Genomic DNA, 24,239 nt, shown 5'->3' on the forward strand with positions numbered 1-24,239 from the left:
TAGTCTGTGATAGTGATCAGTATTATCTGAAATAGTAATATTATTATTATTATTATTATTATTATTATTATTATTATTATTAAAAGTAGTAGAGATAGTAGCACTAGGAATAGTAGTGAGAGTAAAAGCAGTAGAAGTGAAGTGTAAAGATGGAGTAGTGATGATAGTAGAAGTAGTATTGATAGCAGTATTGATAGTATTGATATTAGTGATAATAGTATTAATAGTAGAAGTATTGATTGTATTGATAGTAGTGATAGTAGTATATAAAAGTGGTAGCAGTGATAAGTAGAATATCAGTGAAGAAGTAAAGGAAGAAGTGATAGAAGTAATAGCAGTAGTAGTATTGAACGTTGTAGTGTGATAGGAGAGTATCTGTGAGAGTGAAAGGGAAAGTTTATAGGACTGTGGTGAGACCTGAGATGTTGTATGGATTGGAGACAGTGGCATTGAGTAAAAGACAGGAGGTGGAGCTGGAGGTAGCAGAGCTGAAGATGTTGAGATGTTCGTTGGGAGTGACGACGATGGACAGGATTAGAAATGAGTTTATTAGAGGGACAGAGCATGGAGGACGTTTTGGAGACAAGGTGAGGGAGGTGTGATTGAGATGGTTTGGACATGTGCAGAGGAGGGACATGGGGTATATCAGTAGGAGAATGCTGAGGATGGAGACACCAGGAAGGAGAAAAAGGGGAAGACCAAGGAGGAGGTTTATGGATGTGGTGAGGGAAGACATGCAGGTAGTTGGTGTGAAAGAGGCAGATGTAGAGGAAAGGGGGGGTGTGGAGACGGATGATCCGCTGTGGAGCCCCCTAATGGGAGGAGCCGAAAGAAGAAGAAGAGGTTTTGAAAGTTGTAGTAGTAAAAGTAGTAATAATTGAAGTAGCAGTAGTAGTATTGATAGTAGTAATGGTAGTAGTATTGATAGTATTAATAGCAGTAGTTGAAAAAGTAGTCATCACTGTAGTAGTTTAGCGGTAAAAAGAAGTTTTAGTGATATTCTTATAGTAATAGTGGTAAATGTAGTAATTTTATTAGTCGGCATGTGTTTTTGTAGAAGTATGTAAAATAACTAATCCACTGCAATCACATGATTCCTTCTAGTCACTGTTCCATCTACAGCGAAAAAGATGAAAGAACCAAAAAAGTCTCCTGCATCTTTCCTTTGAGCTAGCAATCACGGTGAAAGATGAAGAAGAACGAGGGGGTTAATAAATGAGAGAGAGAGACAGCAAGAAAAATGAAAGCGAGTTTGGTGGGCAGTTCATCTTCATCTGGAAGGGTTCAGCTTGTAATTAATCCGATGTGTGAGTGTTGGAGAGAAGCACCTGGGGTGCACTGAGACACTGAGGAATAAGAAGAAAAAAGGCCGAACAAAAGTGGTAGACAAAGAAAAAGAAAACACAGCAGGACGAGAGAAAGAAACAGAATGAGCGTGAGGGAGACGTGAAAGAAAGCAGAAGATAAAGATGATTTAGACACCATCTTGTCACCATGGTGATAGGGTCATTCAGTAGAGCCCCAATCTCCCCAGTACATGTACTTTACACACACTGACTATACACTCAGCTCTTCTTTTGCTTTTAGATTTCACTGTTTAAACACACAATTTCAAGCTGCATTTCAAAAGCCATTTTATTCCAGAGAGTCTGGTGATGAGTTTTTAAAGCACGGTGCTTCTGCTGCAGGATCTGAAACCGTGACGTTCTTTTTTATGGCTAGAAATTTCTTCCAGGATATCAAGTGAAATAAAGCACATTGTTGCTTGTGGCTTAATAGCTCCAGTTCAGAACAATGCTGGAACACATCAGGAAAACTTGTAAATAAAGATACAGTGAGTATATTTTTTTTCCAGAAATATGAAAAATATATGCGTAAGAGAAACATCCATCGATGCTCTCTTATGGTGCTTTCACATAAGCAGCGCTTTGTCGTGAGTATTGAGAATAATCTTGCCTTTTCCTTCAGCTCTGTTTATTTGAGCAGATGAAGACCAGAGGTGGAGAGAAGGAGAAGGATTTCTCTCCTCATTACTGTACTGCATGTACATTTGAATGTGTTTACTCCAGTGCATGTCAGAACACCACACTGTTCCTCACTACTTTGAAGTGAGAACATCAGGAGTGTTGAAGGAGAAGCTGTGGTGAGAGCACAAGTCTCTTACTGTGTGTGTGTGTGTGTGTAACTATAGAAAACCCTCTCATTATGAAGGTCTGATGTGCAGCTGAATCTCCTTCATTACAGATTTTACTGTTCGTACTGAAGTCCTTCCAGAAGAGCGAGAACTTTTATACTTTACTCAGATACAGAAATGATTCACAGAACCCAACCCACCACTTAGATGTGCAACAATACAGCAGGCTCGAGGCCATTCGAGTAAAGTGGTCTCAGGTCGCTTCCAAGTGATACTCCAGATACAGAAGGTGTAAACTGAGCCAAAAACCAGAGCTGAAGCACTGGAGCTCTGCGACGGATATTTAGAACAAAGAAAAGAAAAAGAAAAGGAACACTGAGGTTTTTACTGGTACTGTCTGCTGTGTTCTTTCCAGTTTCAATTCTCTGATGTGTAATTAATTGTATTAATACAATCAAATACACAACAAAACAACAAATATCAGCGATTAATGTGATACAGCCACGAGGTCCTGAATTAAAACTTCGCTCTGTTAACTAGTTAACCAGATAAACCTACTTTATCTACGTTTACACACGATCACCTTCAAAACAGCCCCCTTGCACAGCAATACAGCGCCCCCACCAGTGTTCTTCTGGAACGTGGCCTGGAAGTCTTCTTTTGGAATCGCATCAAGCTCCTTCTGCAACGATGTCAAAACAGCGACCTTCCAGCTGAATCTTCATCTTCAGGAAGAGGGCGACATCCGCAGATCTTGCGATTAGGGAGGGTGAGGAAGTGAGATTGTTCTCCAAACGATCATCATGCACGAGTTGCCAAAAGGTTTTGGGGGTTGAGCTTGTTGAAGGTCTTTCTGATCTCTTATTGTCTTCCAGTGGTGTTCTTCTGCTGTTGAAGCAAATGTGCCGCTCAAAACACCTCGACGTGTAACAGCATCGGCAGATTTGCTCAGTTTCACACATAATTTCACCTTTGTTCTTTGTTCTAACTTTCTTTGTTAGTCTCCAAATTTTTTTGGTACCACCTCGTATTTTACTCCATTACGCTGCTATATTCATATATATATATATATATATATATATATATATATATGTGTGTGTGTGTGTGTGTGTGTGTGTGTGTGTGTGTGTGTGTGTCTGTCACAACATGAATGAAATGTAAATAAAGGCAGAAGAATGCACAGGTTCACTCTGAGACCCAGGAGAAAACTCAGGAGGGGAAAAAAAGGGCCCAGTTACCTTTTCGTGCGATACGAACGCAGTTGATTCGGGTCTCCTGCATGCAAACACAGAGAAAAGAGTAAGTTATCTCTGGATATTTTAGCTAGGATAAGAGAGAACGGTGTATATTTAGACATATATATATATATATATATATATATATATATATATATATACAGTATAAGTAGATTTGCTTGATGACACACAGCGCAGGTTGTTTTCGGCAGGGTTCAGGAGCAGGTACTGTACACGGAAAGACTGTTCAGGATTCTTTAGAAAAAGCTTTAAATCGCCTGGTGTGATCAATACTTTTGTTTAAAGGTTTAAGATATGGTGAGTATTTGCCCTTGAGTAACCTTGCTAATTTACTAATTCCAACGCGGTTGGACGTCTTTATTTTCGTGGTTTGAAACATAAAAAGAAACTCAGGAAAGCGATTAACCTCAATACCATTTAAACACACCGCATGCTCTGATGACTGCAGACTCCACAGTAACTTCAGCTGAATTCGCATGAAATTATGAGGAATTTTAACGACTGCTGTATGTAACATTTAAAGCCTGATTTATCGCTGATTACAGTTTTGCAGTCGTTATAAGCAGCGTTGGACAGAAAGCATTTTCTTTTTGTTATTGTACTTAAATACATTTTAACAAAACAGCAAAGAAATAAACACTTCCTTGGTGTCCACCACTGGCGAATAGAAATGAACAAGTCTAGGACTGAAGACTGGGATCAGAACGCTCCTCACTCACCCCTCTGAAGTTACTCGCCGCCTGTAAATAGATGAGGTAGCTCCTGCTCGGGTCCAGCGGAGAGTTCCAGTAGCCGTTGTAGGTGTGGTTGTCCCCCACGGTGAACGGCGTGGAGGTGAGAAGGCTGCTGGGAGGAAGCTCGGCCGTGTAGTAGTGAGGAGGAACACCTACACCTTTGCCCTGAGTCTCTCCCTGAGACGAGGGCGAAGGAAAGCAGTCGTGATGCCCAACTTCTCTTCTTTTCACCTGCCGTGAGCCGTCTTCCTCCACCACCACCACGTGGTAGGCGCTGCAGATACACGTGCACAATGTGAGATATAATGAGCTTTAACCTACTTTACAGCAAGACGGAACACTAGACAGAAAGGTGCCGTAGGAGTCTCACATTAATACATTAATACAACAATTTTTATAACAGGGTTAGGAATGAAATGAGCAGTGATACCTCCCTGTGCAGAAGAGCTGTGCATGTATATGGACGTATAAAATGTCGAATACACTGTAAGGACAAAAGTATTGGGACACCTGACTTCCAAGCCACATGAGGTTCTTCTCCAAACTGTTTGTAAAAAGTCTTTGGCTGCAGCGGAATGAAATTTCCACCAGGATGAAAACCAGCTCCATAAAGTTCTGCTTCACATGGGCTCCAGTGGAAGATCTCCTGCTATTAAACTCTATTGATCAACTTTGGGATGAATGTGAATGCTGACTGCACACCAGACCTTCTCAACTTCTCACCTACATTAGCACCTGACTTTACTAACTGGCTCTCCATAAGGTCTAGTGGAACATCTTTCCAGAGGAGTGGAGATTATTATCAGGGCAAAATGTTCACTAAATGTGGAGCAGGATGTTTAAAATTCAGATTTTTAGATGTCCACATATTAGTCATATAGAGTATCTACAATAACCAATATAATATCAGTTTAGTATCTTTTAGGACTTTGTCATTTGTAAGTATCTTTAACCCAGGATGTAGATGTAAAAACGTATAATTTTATATTTACTTCAAATCCCAGGATGTGTCGTTTTTGTAATTAATAGGAAGCCATTATGCCTTTAATGTTTCGGGGAAACGTTCGTTCTGTATTGTCCCTCCATTAAAAATGCAGCATTGCAGCAATATAAAATAAGAGTAGAAAATAAAGTGTGTGTTTGTGTGTGTGTGTGTGTGTGTGTGTGCGTGTGTGTGTGTGTGTGTGTGTGTGTGTGTGTGTGTCGTGTGTGTGTGTGTGTGTGTGTGTGTGTGTGTGTGTGTGTGTGTGTGTGCAGTGTTCACTGCCACCACAAGGCAAGTCCAAAGAGTAAACAACACACATTTACATGTTATTGATGGAAAGCACATTAGAAAAGCTGAAGAGTAAACATTGTGTTATTTGTTGCAATTTGTTTGGTAGACACCTGACAGGAGCTCCTCGGGCCAGAGCAGGACGCAGCAGCACTGTGATGGTGCTCTCAGACTCACTTAAAGGAGAGGGGATGTCGTCGTAATCAAACGCTGGAGCTACACAGAGAGAGAGAGAGAGAGAGAGAGAGAGAGAGTGCCATTATTTATGTTGATTCCATCAACATTTTTAAATCAACACTCATGCAATAAGAACACACAACAAGGTCCAAATGTACCTTCACGTGATAAACGTGTCTAAAATAAATGTGTGTCCATGAGGCAGTACTCTATCTGTCTAAATATAAGTGTAGGTTTTGTCTGTCTTTCTGTCTGTCTTTCTGTCTGTCTGTCTGTCTGTCTGTCTAGATAGATAGATAGATAGACAGACAGACAGACAGACAGACAGACAGACAGACAGACAGACAGACAGACAGATAGATAGATAGATAGATAGATAGATAGATAGATAGATAGATAGATAGATAGATAGATAGATAGATAGGACTCTGCAGCAGAATGCATCTGTTCTGCTTTTATTAATTTAATATGTAGACTTTATAATGTAAAGAATAAAACTTTATTGTAATGTACTTCAGGGTTTTGTGTTGCTGGTCTGAAAGTTATGATAAAAATGATAGGAGTAAATTGGAAGCATGTCTGATCTCAGGTGTACACGTCTAATAAAATGCAAATGTCAGACATTGAAGATTTCACGAGTTGCTTCTCAGCACAACTGCAGCTGCAATTCTTTCACGTTTATGACTAAATATACTTCTGGCCCAGGAGCCACAACTCACGTCTCCCACATCCAACCACAACACAAACCACATCATCAGATTGTCTGTGGTAGATCATAAAGCTGCATTAGACTGTTCCACAACGTTATTGATAGCTTCTAGATGTGGAAAAGCAATACAGGAGAATACCTTCCACCGCTGACACATCGGATCACACACACACTAATGATGATTCATATGAAGAAAACTAATAATGAGAATACACTGGGCTGTGAGAGCTCACTGAAGCTCTGCTTTCTCACCTTTAAGTCTCTCCTTATATCACACCGTATACAACATTATTATCGACACGCAGGTGATAAAAACAGCCATCTGTTAACCGGAGTTATATCCCAGTGCCATTGTTCTCCTTCTTGTTCTATGATTGGTGTTAATTTTTTATTTATTTTTTTAATAACAGCAATTCTGACAATCATTCTCTCAAACAAAAGACTTATATTAATGCACTTGTTCTAATACGTTTCTGTTTCTATAGTAACGACTCGTTTCCATGAACTCGTCCATCTAATCAAAGTCTAATTAAACAAGATGCCTTTCCCACAGCGAGCCTGCCCTTCTCCTCACTAATTTATACGCCAGGAATAACCTTAAAGCAAACATCAATTAGTAAGAAAACTAGCGAAAGAAAGAGAAAACAAACAGACAACAACAAAAAAAAACCCTCATTCAGACATTTGACCCTTCTGTGACCTTGATCCTGCTCAGATCAATTCTAATCAGCACTTTTTCTTTCATGAGAGAGTCTTTAGGACAGAAAAGAGAACAGAAGAGAAGAGACGAGACGAGACGAGACAAGACGATACAGGAAGAGAAGAGAAGAGAAGAGAAGAGAAGAGAAGAGAAGAGAAGAGAAGAGAAGAGAAGAGAGAGAAGAGAAGAGAGAAGAGAAGAGAAGAGAAGAGAGAAGAGAAGAGAAGAGAAGAGCAGAGAAGAGAGGGGAAGAGAAGAGAAGAGAGGAGCAGAGAAGAGAAGAGAAGAGAAGAGAAGAGAAGAGAAGAGAAGAGAAGAGAAGAGAAGAGAAGGAATTATTTTAAGCTGCTATTCAACAGGCCATGTATCTGTACAGAGTATTTAGTATTATATGATCGATTTCTTTGCAATTTTCTTCTCTAGAACCACGTTCTGTCAATCACTGTGTTGTTCTGGACTTTGGTAATTATTGTTCAGTGTGTTGTTCCATGTTGTTCTTTGCTCCTGGAGGAAAGTAGTTTGGTTTCACTGTTATTTACTGACTGTTTACGGCCGAACTGTCAATAAACCCAAGACTTGACTTGGAGAAGAAATCATTTTGTATATAATTCTTTCATGACACATAACTCCATTCCATCATTTAGTCGCCCAATGTTTCAATTCTTCTTCCCTCCACATCTGTATATTTATGATAAAACATTAACCTACTGCCTGTAAAATGTAGTACAAGAAGCTCAGAATCACCACTTCAGCAATAACATACAGAAAATATACAATTCATATCAAATAAAAACAAGCTTTTTCTCATTCCAGCACCAACCTGAGATGTTTGTGGTGATCTCGGTTAAGGTGGTCTGGCCAAAGCCCTTGGCAGTGCGGGCGCGTACAGACACCAGGTATGTTGTTCCAGGTTGAAGGCCTGAGAACATGTGGTATGTCTCATTCTTCAGCTTGGAGACGGTACGGCGTGGACCAGGCACATTCACGCTGGGATCGAAGGATTCGATGCTCTGGTAGCTGATCTGAAGAGCAGAAAGAGAAATGGTCATGTTTTGAGTAGAGTTTATGTGTCGAGTGGAATATATAAGAATTGGGTTTAAGGAGTCCTGAGAAAAAGATTTTCAAATAGTCCATGGATCTCAGTAGGGTTGCAAATGAGTGGAAAATGTCTGGTAAATTTCCATGGGAACTTCATCTTTGGAATTTTGGAACTAATCAAAGTTAGAAATTTACCAGGAATTTATATAAATTTATGGAAATTAATGGGAATTAATTAAAAATTTGGAAAAATGTATATAAACTGTATCATATACAAACAAACATTTTGTGTGGTCATAAGCTGAAATGCATCCAAACTAATACAGATTAAAAAATATGTTTTAATTCTTTGATTTGATTGTTAGTGTAATTGTGTTTCACGATAGCTTTCACACAGTACAAAAAAGTTTTAAACTTAAATTTACATTCAAGTTCCCTGTTATAACATGTATTACACAGTGTATTCCTATTAATTCCTGTTAATTCCCATGGAAACAAAAAAAACAACAAAAAAGTATTTTCTCCATTTTCTCTTTTCTTTCCTGCCTACATACAAAAAACATCGTCTTCAGGAAGTGAATGCATTATTTTTTAATTGAAAATTCAGAGCTCACGCCTGTGACATGGAGGTAATTAGGTAAATGATGAAAAGGTCTCCACATGCTACATGGCTTCAGTCATTGCTCCCTTTAACCCCTCACACTGAATATTAGGAACCTGAGTGCAGGTGATCCAAAACAAATTGAAAACACACACCAAGGGCGGGCACAACTGGAGCATGGCAAGATGATGAAATACTAATATTATAAACAGTTAGACTCGCCACGCATGAGGGCCTCTAATAAAGGCAAATAAATGATGGTGTTTGTCCCCTGCTCTAATTACAGCCCTGAGAAACACCGACTCTCTGATTCACACGGAGCAAATGAACGATATGCATTTAAAAAATTAAAAAGTCCAGTTACTTGGAGGATAAAAAAGCAATGCAAAAAGATCACATTTAAACGATGTAAAAGATAAATCCTACAGTATTATATATTAGGGAACAAAATGCTATTTAGTCATGCATTAGGGGCTTTAATAGAAGAAGACTATATATATGGGTTCACTCGTCCCCAAAAAGAGAACAAAAATCAATTAAAAAAATAATTCCGATTGATCAACTTTATTTGTACAGGAGAGTAGAATAATTTCCACTTCTCCAAAACACATCCATAAAAATTCACAATATTGTGGCCCAAAAATCTCTTTAAACAATCACCTCTCTGTCGTATATTAAAAGGTTTCCAGGTTAAACAGAGGAATCATGCAGATCATGTACAGTAGCGTGGGCTCAGGGTTATTCAATACATTTATATATGTGTGTAAAAATAATATATATTATAACTCTGAAATCCTTCATGGCACACAGTCAGTGTAATGTAGTGATAATTACATCATTTTAATGCTTTACCTCATACTGTGTGATCAGACCATTAGGCTCCACAGGCTCCTCCCACTTCAGAAAGATCATATCGTCTAGTGGGGTTAAGGTCAGAGACTCGGGTGCTATACCTCCTGGAACTGTAAAAATCAAGGAAGGAAGGAAGAAAGAATACAAATTAGACATATAGAGGAGAACGAGTGTGCAGGGATTTCGAGAGATTCTTCACCTCGACTGGCCTCCAAATGAAATAAGAAAACACACGCAGGCGTTGATGACAGTTTTGCTTTCAGAAGCATTAGTGAGTGAATCAGATGAACTCTGGGAACTCCGGAGAAAATTATTCGTGTGTAAAAAGACTGTAATTAAAATGACAAACATACAGGAATTCATCCAAACCAGAGTGAAGCCACCAGAAGATGCAGTGCTGTGAGAGCTCATTGTCCCACACTATAAAACCTCTACAGATCCCAACATTATACACCATTCACACACAAATCCCAGCAGGATGCTGATACGTACCAAATTAATAAAACAGTCAAGGAATTTAAAAGACCAAAATACATAAATCATCAATATGCTGCTGTCAGACCTTCAGTCTGTGTTTGTGTTTTTATTAAACTGCGCATCAAACTACAGTCTTTGCTGAAGGCAGACTCGGGGCTCGTGGCGAAGGCAAACTGTGAGTAATCATCATGGTAAGTATGATCCCCAGCACACACAGAGCCACCAGATGGGACTGATTACTGACGTTCTGCAGCTAGCAGAATTTTCTAACTATTAAACACAAACATTAACATTGATCTAGATTTAATGCAGATTGTAATATTTGTAGTTTGGTGTTTAAATGGACCTTTTGCCCAGGCCAAAAGAGATGAAGAACCTTCCTTTAAAAATGAGGTGACAATGGTGACAACCAGGGAGCGGAAAGGTTCACACAAAGTTCCACTGAGACACGAGATGCAGGTGGACCACGTCTTTCCATACTACTGCTCATGCTGCATCACAAACCAGCGTAAATCAGAGGACAAAGTCATACGGTGGAAATAGACTTCACCGTCTATCCATCCAACAGCATGTTTTTGGAAGGTCTTCTTTTTGGTCTTCTGTTATCTCACAGGAGATAACAAAATCTTCTGAGCCACCTGAAGTTCTCTCTTTCCTGACAGATGAAGACACACGCTGCACAATCAGTCATGATGTATTCAGAAGACAATAAAATCCCAGGAAGATACACCAGGAATAATTACCCCATGTTTTAATGTACAGGAAAAACTACTGATGTGATAGATGAAACATGGAGATATGATGATGATACACTGGAGTCAGTCATGGGTAGATTTATGTGTGTGTTATACTGCACTGAAGGAAACAAGATCAAACTGGAGATGTGATGTTGTATAGTCACATTGTGGCACATGTAGTACACAAGAATGGAATAAAGCTGCCAGAAGAACTGAGGGTGAAAGATCTTGTTCCTGGACCACTAATTATACAACCAAACAACAGTCATCCAAATCAGTAGTGATGGACAAAATGACAAATACGACAACTTACAGCAAAATAATGCCCAAACTGGAGCTATTTAAATGCTGCACATCCATATTTCTATTTGCACAAATCCATCAATCAACCAATCAATCAATCAATCAATCTATCAATGAAATATTTATATGTTGTATATTTTTCCCCTGGTATCCCAACATATACTGCAAATGGGCAAATAAATAAATACATTTGCAGATGATGTCAGTCTCATGGGCCTAATAGCAGATACAGTAGGTGCTTTGTGGAATGTTACTTTTTTATGGGAGAACTTTACTAATAAAACCTCACACAAGCCCATTCTTCCTTTCCTCCAATTCTCCATAATCCCAATGTTCAGTATTTCCAGCTACTTTATAGATATCATCAGACAGAAAAGCAATGCACACTTCACACATGTGCATACAATTCTTCTGGGAAGATGTTCCACTAGATTTTGTGGAGATTCTCTCAGCCACAAGAGTGTTAGTAAAGTCAGGTACTGATGATGGTGAGAAGGTGAGGAGTCCTGGGGTGCAGTCTGCGTTCACATTCATCCCAAAGCAGTTTTTGAGCTCTATAGCAGGAGATTTTTCCACTCCAACCAAAGCAGATCTTCATGAAGCTGGATTTGTGCACAGTCATGCTGGAGCAGGTTTGGGTCTCCTCGTTTTAATGAAAGAAAAATCTCTTGCACAGTTGTGTGCCTGAGACGGCAAAAGGCTGAAAAAATCACAATATTCATATGAAAATGCTGATAATCAACAAACAGCCAACAAATGCAGTGCAGTTTAGAGAAACATGTGCATGAAGTGGTGAAAACTCTTGTTTTTGATGATTCGAGAGTCTACTGATGAACACTGGCATCAAATCAAGAGCTTCTATGGAATATTCAATTGCCAATTTCCCTTTATGCAGATTCTGTAGTTTGGTCCTACATACATTATAAAACTCCATTTCTTCCACTGGCTGTGGACCCTCAGGACCAGACTGAGTAAATGCATTTCAGCCCACTTTCAGGCTCAATTAAGGCACATTGTGCCCAGAAGACCGTGTGTAGAACATACAGTACAGGAGCACAAGCAGCACGTGAAGTTCACACTCGTTCACGCTTCATACAGCTGCAAGATGCACTGAGGTTCATTCCGATGAAATCGTTTATAATACCTGCTAATAATTTACATTTCTATCACAGGAGCTCTTCAGACCTCACTGCTGTTAGTTATCACAAAAAACCTCACAAAATATTTATCTTTAAAACCAGAAAAATATACAAAATCAACAAATTTACCTGGAACGACTGAAATGTTTTCACATCTCTTTAATGTTCTTAACAGGATTTCTTATGTCCATAGATACATGTTTTAACATAGAGAACTATTTATCTGTTTATTTATGGAAAACTGCAGCTAAAATATATATAAAAAAAAGCTCAGTTTCCAGTGAAGAAACCTACAAAGTGTCAAATCGTACGATTTCCATAAACTTCACACCTTTCAGTAAAGTTTTCATTCCAACTGCAGCTGATAATATTATTATTCCACCTTATTCCATCTTCTCCAGTCTGGAAATACTCATTTAGCTGTCTTTTTTTAAGTTATTGGCTAATGTTGTGTGTTTGTTTTATTTATTTATGTTTTAATGCTAAATTGCTTGCAGGGAAAAGTCAATTTCACACAAGCCGCGTTCACACACTGTAATATGCCAATATATGAAGTATTTCCTCTTCCTTGTATTTACTGGATGTGTTATAGGGCGGATTGTGCTACGTTCTCGTGAGGGGACTGAAGTTTGTGTTTTATTATTCATGAGACATTCGAGTGTATTTACAACATTAGGCAAAATGAATATTCGGAAAAATGGTCCAAATGAACAAATCTCCAATTGTGCTGCAAAAATATACGCCGAGAGAATAATATTATTGTCTCGGAGAAAAATGTGATTTAACACACTTTTAAAACATTGTTGACATTTCATTATAATTATTCCTTTAACATTAGTAAAAATAGATGTTATTCATTAATTAAATATTAATTATATAATTAATTAAAATAACTTTTTTTTATTGTAGTCAGATTATTTTGCCTTCAGTAGTATAAATTGTCTCAATTTGCTGGAACTTGTTTCTTTCTAACCAGTTTTCCCAGTAGTGAGAGAAAAAATGAACCAGCACTTTGATGAATTCGATGTAAAATGAGTTTGGATGCATTTCTTCATTCCTGCACTTTGATATTTAGCTCCAGTAATAAAGTACAGCTATAAATTAATATTATTCTTTCACAAAAGACAAAATAAATCAATTAAATGAAAGTAGCAGAGATCGTCGGTACATTTAACTCGCTTTTCTGTACTGACAATAAAACTGGTGCGAATCCATTATAGAAATTTTGTATTGTTTGTAATTAAATATTTCCCTTAATAAGGTATAATACCGTTACCTTGATTTCCCATGGTAAGAATAGACATTGCGTAGCCACAAGCGAAAACACTAGCGCTCGATACACACCTGCACGAGATGCCATTTGACGACTGAAACCACTGAACCGTAGCAGGAGTAAAAACGTATCACGAGCATTAAACAAGAACGATTAGGCATCTGAACACAGCGGCAGCTTGGAATGTGAGAGGAAGTAGACAGATGCAGGTTTCAGCAGATTTGATACACAGAAGGTAGAGGAGCAAAACAATAGATAATCAGACTCAAAGGTCAGCAGATGAACACACTGGATCTCAAGGATCAAACGTGAGAGAAAAACGTTGAGAGCAAATTAGGAAAAGAAGAAAACAAGGTTCGGGGGTGAGGTGAGCATGTGAGCGGATGTACTTTGGAATGTTCACAGTGCATCAAGTCATTTGTGTGTAATCATAAGCAGGTGTGTAATCAGTAGAAGTGCGATTGTGAACACTGTAGTGTGTATAAGTGGTGCGAGATGAAGTTGGTGTTCAAAGCCACAGTGTTTCCTGGGAACTGGAGTCTGAGTTAGCAGTGACCTGAGAATCTGAAAGTGCATGTCATTTCAAAACAATGGAAAACAACAACAACAACAACAATAATGATGAATTTGCAACAGACAGAAGATGGAAAAAATTTTCTAAAGCAGATGAAGCTTTTTTTTGTTTTTTACAACAGCTGGATTTTCTACGGGGGGTTTTGTTGCAGAGACGGTGGTCCCTTTGCTCATTGTATTTATTTATTTATATATTAATTTATTGCATTGATGCGTAAGCTGCATGTTTTCACACTTTATTAACACAATTAATTCTGATGTTGCTGCTGTTTACAATTAATCATTTACGCATGACGTGCTGACTGCGGATGAAGGAATCCAATGTGAAATCGAGGCTGGAGGAAGGAGAAGAAGACGGGAGGAGGCCCGGGGAATGGGGGTGAGGGGGGGGTGGAGGGGTGTTTCGTCAGAAGAAGAAAAAACCTCTGAAGTGATAAATAAGGTGAATTCATTCATCGCTTTATTTGCTGCCAGCATGAAAGGGATTTATTTACTGATTAGACTAATCTTCTTGCTATTTGCATGAAAATGTGCTTTATTACCTGTCCAGTGTGACAAAATAGAAAATGCAAAACTAAGCACAAATGTTGATTCCAGTTCATTGATGGTGGAGACTTCTTATTAATTTTTCATCTGCTTCCATTTTAAATGTTTGCTCAGCCATTTAGTTTTGCTGATGCCCAGAATTTGGAGAATCAATATCTGCATTACTGCTATAAACAGTAGAAACTGGGCACATGCCTGTGAACAAAGGAATCATAATGTATAATTAGCTAATTTGTGTTAAATGATTCTTATAATAAAACAATTATTTAATGTGTTTTTACGCTGGCTGAGAAGTGCAAACGCTCACAGGGTCAGAAAACACAACGACGATCCACCAGTGTCTCATCCAATCAGCTGTAAGTATTTAATTCCCAAACTATACCTACAGAAGCTTCTCTGGTTTGTCACGTTGTTGTCGTGTTTTTTGATTCTGTGATTTTGCTTAGAATTTCACAGCCACCTCAGAGAACTGTACAGAGTCCCATTCAAATATACATTTTGGTAAAACATTTTCTAATGTTACATTTATACTTTATTTTAAAATGTATTTTTACTGTATATAATGTGTATATATGTAAAATATTGTTTCTGCAAACAAGCCATTGTTTTTGGTAAGATGGAATCTCATTGGTTAAGGTTTTGGGTAACTAATTGGAAAGTCGGGGGTTTAAGCAGCAGTGTCGCCAAGCTGCCACTCTGGGGCCCTTGAGCAAGGCCCTTAACACTTTGTGCTCTAGGGGGCGCTGTACCATGGCTGACCCTGTGCTCTGACTCCAGCTTCAATGGACTATATGCAAAGAAAGAATTTTACTGTCTTGTAAAGTACATGTGACACATATAAGGCATCTTTCTTTCTTTTTTCTTTCGTTTTTTCTAGAATTTTTTTCCGTTTTAGCACAGTTTTATTTCAGAGAATTTTGGATAAATCCTCCTGCTTGGAGCTTCTTTATAAAGTCATTTGAGAAAATGCCAGATGTTTCCAAAGCTTCATCATTAATTCTGTAAAAATGTAAAAAGTATAAAAGGATAAAAATTGTCAAAACATTTTCCGGCTCACTACATATTCCATTTCTCTTCCTAAAATGATTTAAAAACAGTAGAAAATACTGAAAAATATGGAAAATATTAAAGCAGACAAACTTTTTCATGGTAGTGTATTTAACCCTTTAATGCATAAACCATTACTCTTTATGTGCTATTCTTAAATTATTTCTGGTTAATTATGCAACAACCAGCAAATTCCACTATTAAACTCAATCGAGTGGCGTTGTTCTACCACAGCACTGAGACGTTTGTGCAAATCACTCGTCTGGAGGAACTTCAGCAGGAATGTGAGCCAGTGTATTTTTACTATTAGAGCAAAAATAAACCGAACATATGGCCATATTTTGTCCAAAATGTCACTCGCTCAATATTAAAGTCTTGTTTATAGATCTGCTTGTGCCTCTGATGAGTGACAGCTGTGTTAATATTCAGTGTAATCCCACTCTTACTCCTGTGATATTGCTTAATTATATAGAAATATCAAGGATTATACAGTAATGTGCATGAGACATAAGACACCATTTGGTTTGTTGTCTCAGCAATGATATAATAGCTGTACATAATTATTTCTCTTTAATAGAATACAAGCAGAAAATACAAGGAATTTATAAGCAGTGTTAAAAAATGCGAAAAATCTCTGTCATAAAATGGAACAATAATTAATGTCGTTGCTAACACCTATTTTCGTCCTGTTATTACACGTCAAAATGAAAAGGGTTTATTACGCCAGGTGTGTGCAGAACATGCTCAGGCATTACATACATTGTAGTGTGAGTTAAATTCGTTGAAAGCTGCATAATAAGACCAACTTTCAATCACATCATTCCATCAAAATGCAGATCACAGAATCTGACAGACTGAAATTTATACTTTTGCATCAGCAGAGCAGAGCATGTGGTGGCTGCTATTATTATTGACCCCCCAGAAAATCTCATGTAAAACTGATTTCGGAGAATAAAAATACGAGGTGGTTTTATAAAGTTCAGAGACTAGTTTTGTAACACGCCAACAGATGGCAGCACAAGGCTGCACGCACAGTCACAGGGAGCACCAACCTTCATAAGTCGGTGCGCCAAAAGACATCCTCCTGTGTACATCTGGAGATGCTGTTCTCACCACGTGTGCACCCTGTCACCGAGCTCCTCCTCACACGTGAGTTTTACGCAGGAAACAACATGATCTCACGTTCACATCCACCCCACTTACCTGATTTGGCTCCTGTGGACTTCACCCTCCTCCTGAAGATGTAGATGCAGCTCAGAGGTCTGCGTTTTGATGCCGGAGGAGCTCGATAGCTTCGAAAAGAAGACGTCCAGGACACGTTTCAGAAGAACACTGGGAGCGCTGTATTACTGTGCAAGAGGACTATTTTGAAGGCGAACGTGTGGAAACGTAGCGAGTCTCCAAACTTTTCTAAACCACCTCGTATATGTTTTCGAATAGAAAGCAAAATATTTAGAGATTTGATGTAAAGATGAAACAGAGACATGATGCGATGAATCTAGAGATGAATGTACTGTAAGTCAGTTAAATGACTGTAAAGGTGATGTGGATCTTCTATATAAAGTTAGTTGTGTACTCACTGTCCTCCTCCGTCTGAAACGTGACCTCTCGGCTCTCCTTCTTGCCCTCGGGGTTGGCCAGAGCGAGGCGGATGTGTACAGGACGGAACGGTGGCAGGTCTCGCAGTGTGAAGCGAGACATGTTCCTGTCCATGGACAGACACTCTCTGACGGTGGCATTATTAGTGACGGCCCCGTTTCCTGTCGCGGTGTAGTAACGGTAGCACAGAGACAGGGAGTAGGTGTGGCATCGGGTCAGGTTATAACCCAGGGGTTCCCACTGCAGCACCAACTGGCGGGACTGGATCTCAGACGCAGAGAGACCACGGAGGGGACGCATGGGCTCTGTGTCAGAGAGAGAAAAAACCTCATATCACTTCATATTCTTTTATATCAGCAGTAAGCTGTTGTTTTGAGAATCATTAATAAAAATATTCAGTTTTACTGATTGAACATGAAGAAAAAGCAGTTCAGCATGTTAAGAACAAAATGGTGAAAATAAAAGGCATGATCTGTTTTACTTCCATGAGCTTTCAATCATTTCCATCTCTGTCTAGATCAGTCCAACACACTCTGACTACACAAATGAAACAGACTCACTTTAATGGCATTTCACATTTTACATTCTGTTTATTGCCAAATTTCTTTGTACCTGAAAAAATCATTGTAAAAGCACATTTTATCTTTGATGGTTAAAATCCACAGCTACTCATATAAGCGCATTATGACTGCTAATAGAACTAAATGGCCTCTGAGAAAGAAATAAAGAAGAAAATCAAATCTCATTTGTGGCTCCTGTTGTGTCTCGGTGTGTTCGGGCCTGAACGCCACCGCCACCTCGCAGCCTCGCAGCCTCGCCGCCTCGCAGCCTCGCAGCCTCGCAGGATCCGAATCAAGCTACGCTGATTAAACTAATTAATGACACACATCTGCAGGGACTTCTCCAGGCTCAGTGTTAGACAGACCATCGAAAACTCTCTCTTACACACACACCCACACACACACACACACACACACACATCTGTATGTGGTTTTTGAAAATCGCATTTCACATATTGTCCAAATCTGCTCTTCTAATTCCCTCCACTTTTCTGGGAAGATGTTCCATTAATTTTTTGGAGTGTCATATAGACATTTGTGTTCATCAGCCAGACAGTTCCTCTGTCTGTCTGTCTGTCTGTCTGTCTGTCTGTCTGTCTGTCTGTCTGTCTATTTTTGTATCACATGATGTAACGTAACATGTGTAACATAATTATATATCCACCTGCATGCTAATAATACAATTAAGAGAAGAAAAGTAGAAAAATATTTGTTGCTGTTTCTTTTCTACATTCAGCAGAATTTTTTTTTTTACATCTGTATCACAAATCATCCTCGAATCCTCGTACAGCTCTCTAAGTGCATGTGTGATGCAATACACAAGGTATCTATTGTAAAAATTCACATTATTCTAAAAACCACAGCTCCATACACACATATACAACAAATGTGTGATATTTCTCATATAATACGATTTCCATCCTCACGCGTTTGGAGTTTGGAGCAGTTCAGAGTAGCTCTTTTTAACATATGTATTTGGAAAATTGCACCTAATGCATGTGTGTGTGTGTGTGTGTGTGTGTGTGTGTGTGAGAGTGATTATCCTGCCACACAGGCAGCTTCACAGGGCTGCTGTCAAAATTACAGCCTGGATGATTGATTCTAGGCGGTGAATATGAACAGTTTTTCATAATCACAACATTAATTCAGTCTCACAATACGCACTATTGTGTGCCGAGACGGTGCAGATATGTCACACGGTCTAAACAATACTCTCATATTACAATGAATATATGCAAGTGAAACAGAAACGAAGCGTCTGCATCCTCAGACTTGTCACAACTAGCAAGACATAAAACAGGAGAGTTGTGTGTCTGGAGCATTAGGCAGATACAGACACAGGATTGTGATTCTGAGCCTCACGTCACGGCTCTAAGTGACGGAGATTTATTGACACTTCAGGCCACGCTGACGTTGATGTATAAGCCGAATGAGAACGAGGAGCTGCTATACAGGAAATGGATCAAAACATTTTCTGCACGAGCTCCAAACCCAGTGCTTCTGCACACTTCCTAAGATGGATGTTAGAACTGAAACTCATGGAAAAGTAATTTACAAACCCTGAACAAAATGAACTCCATATTGAGTGTGTATCCACAGAAATACTCGAACACACAGCACTCTTTCCAGAAGTTAAAACAAGTGTCTTAATAAGCTGTTGGACAAACACATGTCTCTGAATCTGTACAGGAGACATGAACATCATTCTCTCAGAAGATACTCTTTCATTAATTCTTCTGATGACAAGTAAAAACGCTGAACAAAACTAATCTCCTGCTGCTTTTCATTCTGTAAAGGATCCAGTATAGGATTCACATGTTTCATAGTCAACTATTAAATCACTGACACTCTCAGGTTCTGTTAATAGGGGCGGGGCTATTCTGGAGAGACCACGCCCCCTTCAGAATAGAGAAGATTCTTCATTAAGGTGATCAATTACAATAATAAATATTATTATTATTATTATTATTATTATTATTTTATAACCAAATTAGCTAATAAATTTTTCTTTTACTATTAAGATTTTCCTCACCTATTTTTTTTTTTGCTTGTTTGTTTCCTTATTTGCTCAATATTTATTTTCATTTATTTATGATCTATTTATTGATTTTATCATTGCTCACTAATTATTCATTACTCAGCTATTTATTTATTTAATTATTTGTTTCCTTGTTTGTTTGTTTGCTCACTTACTTATAACATAATATTTTTAATTTATTGTTTGTTTACTTACTCATTGTTTATTTATTTATTAGTTTAATTACTTGCTGTGAATATTTCTGACCCCTTGTTTTATTTCAGCTCAGCATGATTAATTCAGTAATCAGTATTTCCTGTACTTTTGCTGTAACCTCATTTTCTGCATCATTTGAACATTTTGAAATTTCTAAACCGTTACAGAATTAATCAGAGCCTTGACCACTGCAGGAATTTATAACGATCTGATGGCCAGTCTGGTGATCAGACTCATATTCACTAAACCAGTGGATGGAAAGAAAAGGTCTGTGCACCATGACCTTCCATCCAGTAGTCAAACATCATAACCACGAAGATCTCACTTGGTTAATATGCACCAGCAGAATAATCTAAAAAGAAATTGATGAGGAATTTACTTATTCACTGTGGTCTACTCAGTATTACATTACTATTTATTACAAAATAAATTAATCAAGTTCTGTTCATGCTTTTGTGCCGTTCCCGTTTCTGTTGAGGGATTTCTCCATCACCCACTACGATCCGGCCAATCAGAACAAAGAGCTGCACTGCTGATGTGGGAATATTATTATTATTATTATTATTATTATTATTATTATTATTATTATTAACAGATCTTAGCTACTCCCAGCCTGTACCTGTATTACACCTGAGTGCACAGTTATCCCACAGACCTCACAAAGGCCTCAGGGTTCCATTAAAATGGAATTTATCAAAGTAGACATTAAAACATTTGGGGTTTTTGTGCTTTTGATTATAATCAGGTAGTTTTTACACTTAAATCATACTTTATTGTTATGGAGGCATTAATATGGATTTTTCATCAATACTGAGATCTGAGGAGCTGCAGGCTGCATGACGCACAGTTCCCGAGGCAGCTGACTGTTCCAGCACCTCGGTCCAGTCAGACGGCACGACACATGACATGATGTCAATTTCTGCAGGTCTGTATGTAGTTTGCAGTAAACAGAACATCAGTTTAAACTTCCATGAATAAATATTACCCTCTGTACAAATGCCATGTAATGTATAAATGCACAAAGCAGCAGATTTGACCAATAAAACAGCAGTGTTTTATTTAAAATTCCTTCATATTGGTTTAGTTTAGTTTTTTAGTTTTTTGGAGTTTGAGTTGACCACAGGACGGAGTCTCCAAAACTTTGTCTACGCAGATGAGATAATCAATTCCATGAAATACTGGACCTTTAATAGTATGGAATTTAATTTGTACTCCTTTTCCCCAATGAAATATCTCCACCTCTGGATCTGCAGCCAGCTCGTGGTATGGAGGAAACAATGACCTTCATCAGAATTAATATATTCATAGCAACACATTGTGTTCCTTCTGTGGCAGATTACTGGAGCTCAGATGAAGCAGTATAAAGTTAAGTTTAAAACCAGAAGAATGTTCTGGAAGTTTGTCTGCAAGCACTTACAAGTTCTAAAAATAGAAAATGATCTAATGTTTTCTTTATAGTTCACGTACCCAAAGTTCCTCCTGGTCCCACCATTATTTCTATTCTGAATGTCATTCCTTTGCCTTGAGAGACTTGCTGCATACTACTGAGAAGCCATCAAAGAGCAGTTATGAAGGAAAGAAAGGGTGAGGAAAGTGTGTGCCGGAGGGCCAAGTGGAAAGAACTGTGCGGGTCATTGAATGTGCAAGCCAGAAAATTCCCTTCTCCAGTTTCGAGTGTGTGGATGGTGTGGAGGTGGCTGCAGAACACCATGTTATGTGTGATGTTTTGTAAAACCTGCTTCCAGAAAATGTTCTAAACAAACTATAAATCTGCTATAGATATTAAATCTCGATGTACTTTTTGCTCTAATGTAAAGTTCACTTTCCAATAATCGAATTACATCTAATTACATTATCTTCAGCGTTTTCTAATTAATTAAGTTCTCATTTAAAGTTTGCATATTTATTATGATTTGTTTATTGCACAAGATTTACGCCCGAGAGAAATTAGCGAAAACTTGCTTTGCTCATTGATTAATTGAGTCATTTATTTGTCTTAAATAAATAAATGAGTGTTCATTAGTGTTGTAGTGTAACACAAGGATTCATCTCACTGTGCTCACACTCAGGATTGACCCTGAGATGTCACACAACCTGCTGAGCCTCTGTGCTGCCACCCTACTGATATTATTAAAGAGATGATGATTTCAGCATTTTGCATCCAGTGCATATCATCATGCAATAACAATTCTACACCAGAATAATGATTTTAGGTTTTTTTATTCATATATTCTTCAAATGCTCAATCCAGACTTCCTTGTAACAGGTTCCTTATTAATCCTCTTCTATAAGTCTGATGTAAATCATCGTTTGTCTCTGGTTCTGTCCCAGAGTCTCAGTATAAAGGATCTTCTCTGATCAATTCTATTTAAAAGCTGACCATGGGGCGTCCTTTTAAAAAGAAGCAGACCCAAACATCACAGAAATAAAGATGATAGAAGCTCTCGATCTGCATCAGGGTCTACGTTCTGCTCAGGCTGTGTATAATTAGAGTAAGTACACAGCCCGGATCCTGCACATATATCAAGTACATATATTACAGTGCATCATTAACCACCAACAGGAATACAACACTTGTTTGTGCAATGAACATCTTCCTGCCAGATGACATGCTTCCAGCTACTCATCACTAATTCAGTCTCAAATATACAACTATATATATATATATATATATATATATATACAGTATATGCTGCATAGACAGACAGATAGATAGATAGATAGATAGATAGATAGATAGACAGACAGACAGACAGACAGACAGACAGGCAGGCAGGCAGGCAGGCAGGCAGACAGACAGACAGACAGGCAGGCAGGCAGGCAGGCAGGCAGGCAGAGAGAGAGAGAGAGAGAGAGAGAGAGAGAGAGAGAGAGAGAGAGACAGACAGACAGACAGACAGACAGACAGACAGACAGACAGACAGACAGACAGACAGATAGATAGATAGATAGATAGATAGATAGAGTAATTGGTATATTCTTGTAAAAAAAGAGAGATATGATTGGATTTGATTGGATTGGATTGGATTGGATTGAAATGCTGTACATGTTTGTATTTTAAATTATTTTTTTATTTTTACATCAATATTCATTAGAAATATCACTGGCGTGTAGAAAGAGAACTAACAGCACAACAATCCACATGCTCAATGCGTGACTGCACCAGAGGACAATAAAAAGCTAAAAGGTCAGAGCAGCATGGACCCGTGGACCAGTTCTCCGTCAACAGGAGCAACAAGGAGCCGAGTGACATTAGCCTGCACCACAACACTTCACCATACACCATCTGTTGGTGTCAGGATTGTGTATTGTATTGCTTCAATTGTATTAAAAGTTTGATACCATCGCATATAAGTTCTTACTCACCAGCACACTTAGTTCTGCTGACCAAAGGTGGTCCAGGTGGTCCGGTTCCTCCCTCTCCAGGTCGTGTGAGGAGAACGCTGATACGGTATTCAGTGTCTGGTTCCAGATGCCAGACTTTATAAGTGAGAGAGTTGACGCCGTGAGTCTCTGACCATGGAGAATGGCTCGCCCTGTACACTATCTCCCGACGGATCACCGGCCCGTCTCCCACTATAGAGTTTGTGTTGAGCTGAATGATCAGGTAGGTGGAGCCTGAGCGCAGCAGTTGTGGTGGAGCTATCGGAGTGGGTGGGACTAAATAGTAAAGAAAAAAGTGAAGTAATGAAGGGTTAAAAAGCAACTTAAAACAACTACAGCTTTTAATGTGAATCTTCGAGAAGAAAGTTTGGACATTACGGCATCTTTCTTCATTGTGGTTTCGCTCTAAACGCTCTTCTGTAAGTATTTATTATATTAGGCAGCATTTTGTTACGTTACCTTCAATTTATCATTCACAGAACATGTTTTTATGCTCTGACTACAGGTTGAGTCATAAAAGGATTTTAATCACAACAAAGTGGTACTAGAGAAATTCTTAACTCGTAAGCACAGACGGAATAAGGCCTCGTCTGCATGACTGATTATGTGTGCCATGTGTGCCAATTGCTTATTTTTTGTTCAGGTCTGCGTGACTGAAACAATCTACTGACTCGACTTCATAACAAACACGACAGGGTACATGGGGCTTTCACATTATGCTCAAGGGCTTTTGTGATGCACTTCTAGATTAGGTTGGAATGAGTGAAGTAGAAGTAAAAAGGTATTGAAGGGGAAAAATACAATCACATGAAGAGTCTAAGACAAGATCTATGAGCTGGGACATATGTAAGTACTTCCATTCACATTTTTATATTTATGCCATTTGGCAGCTTA

General features: G+C 38.6%; 1 protein-coding gene across 5 annotated transcripts in view; it reads right to left on the reverse strand.

Moving 5' to 3' along the window:
• Nucleotides 1-24,239, reverse strand: part of ptprua (protein tyrosine phosphatase receptor type Ua) — a 158,098-nt gene that overhangs the window by 28,760 nt on the left and 105,099 nt on the right. For all 5 annotated transcript variants that reach the window (XM_046844199.1, XM_046844202.1, XM_046844201.1 and 2 more), the window contains exons 7-13: nt 23,328-23,621; nt 17,150-17,473; nt 9,475-9,584; nt 7,804-8,005; nt 5,511-5,613; nt 4,110-4,398; nt 3,373-3,409 (exon numbers count right to left, since the gene is read on the reverse strand). In XM_046844199.1, the coding sequence (XP_046700155.1) occupies nt 3,373-3,409; nt 4,110-4,398; nt 5,511-5,613; nt 7,804-8,005; nt 9,475-9,584; nt 17,150-17,473; nt 23,328-23,621 (1,359 nt within the window). The remainder of the gene's footprint in view (nt 1-3,372; nt 3,410-4,109; nt 4,399-5,510; nt 5,614-7,803; nt 8,006-9,474; nt 9,585-17,149; nt 17,474-23,327; nt 23,622-24,239) is intronic.

This window comes from Silurus meridionalis, chromosome 29 (assembly GCF_014805685.1).
Source record: "Silurus meridionalis isolate SWU-2019-XX chromosome 29, ASM1480568v1, whole genome shotgun sequence".
NCBI classification, from domain to species: Eukaryota; Metazoa; Chordata; class Actinopteri; order Siluriformes; family Siluridae; genus Silurus; species Silurus meridionalis.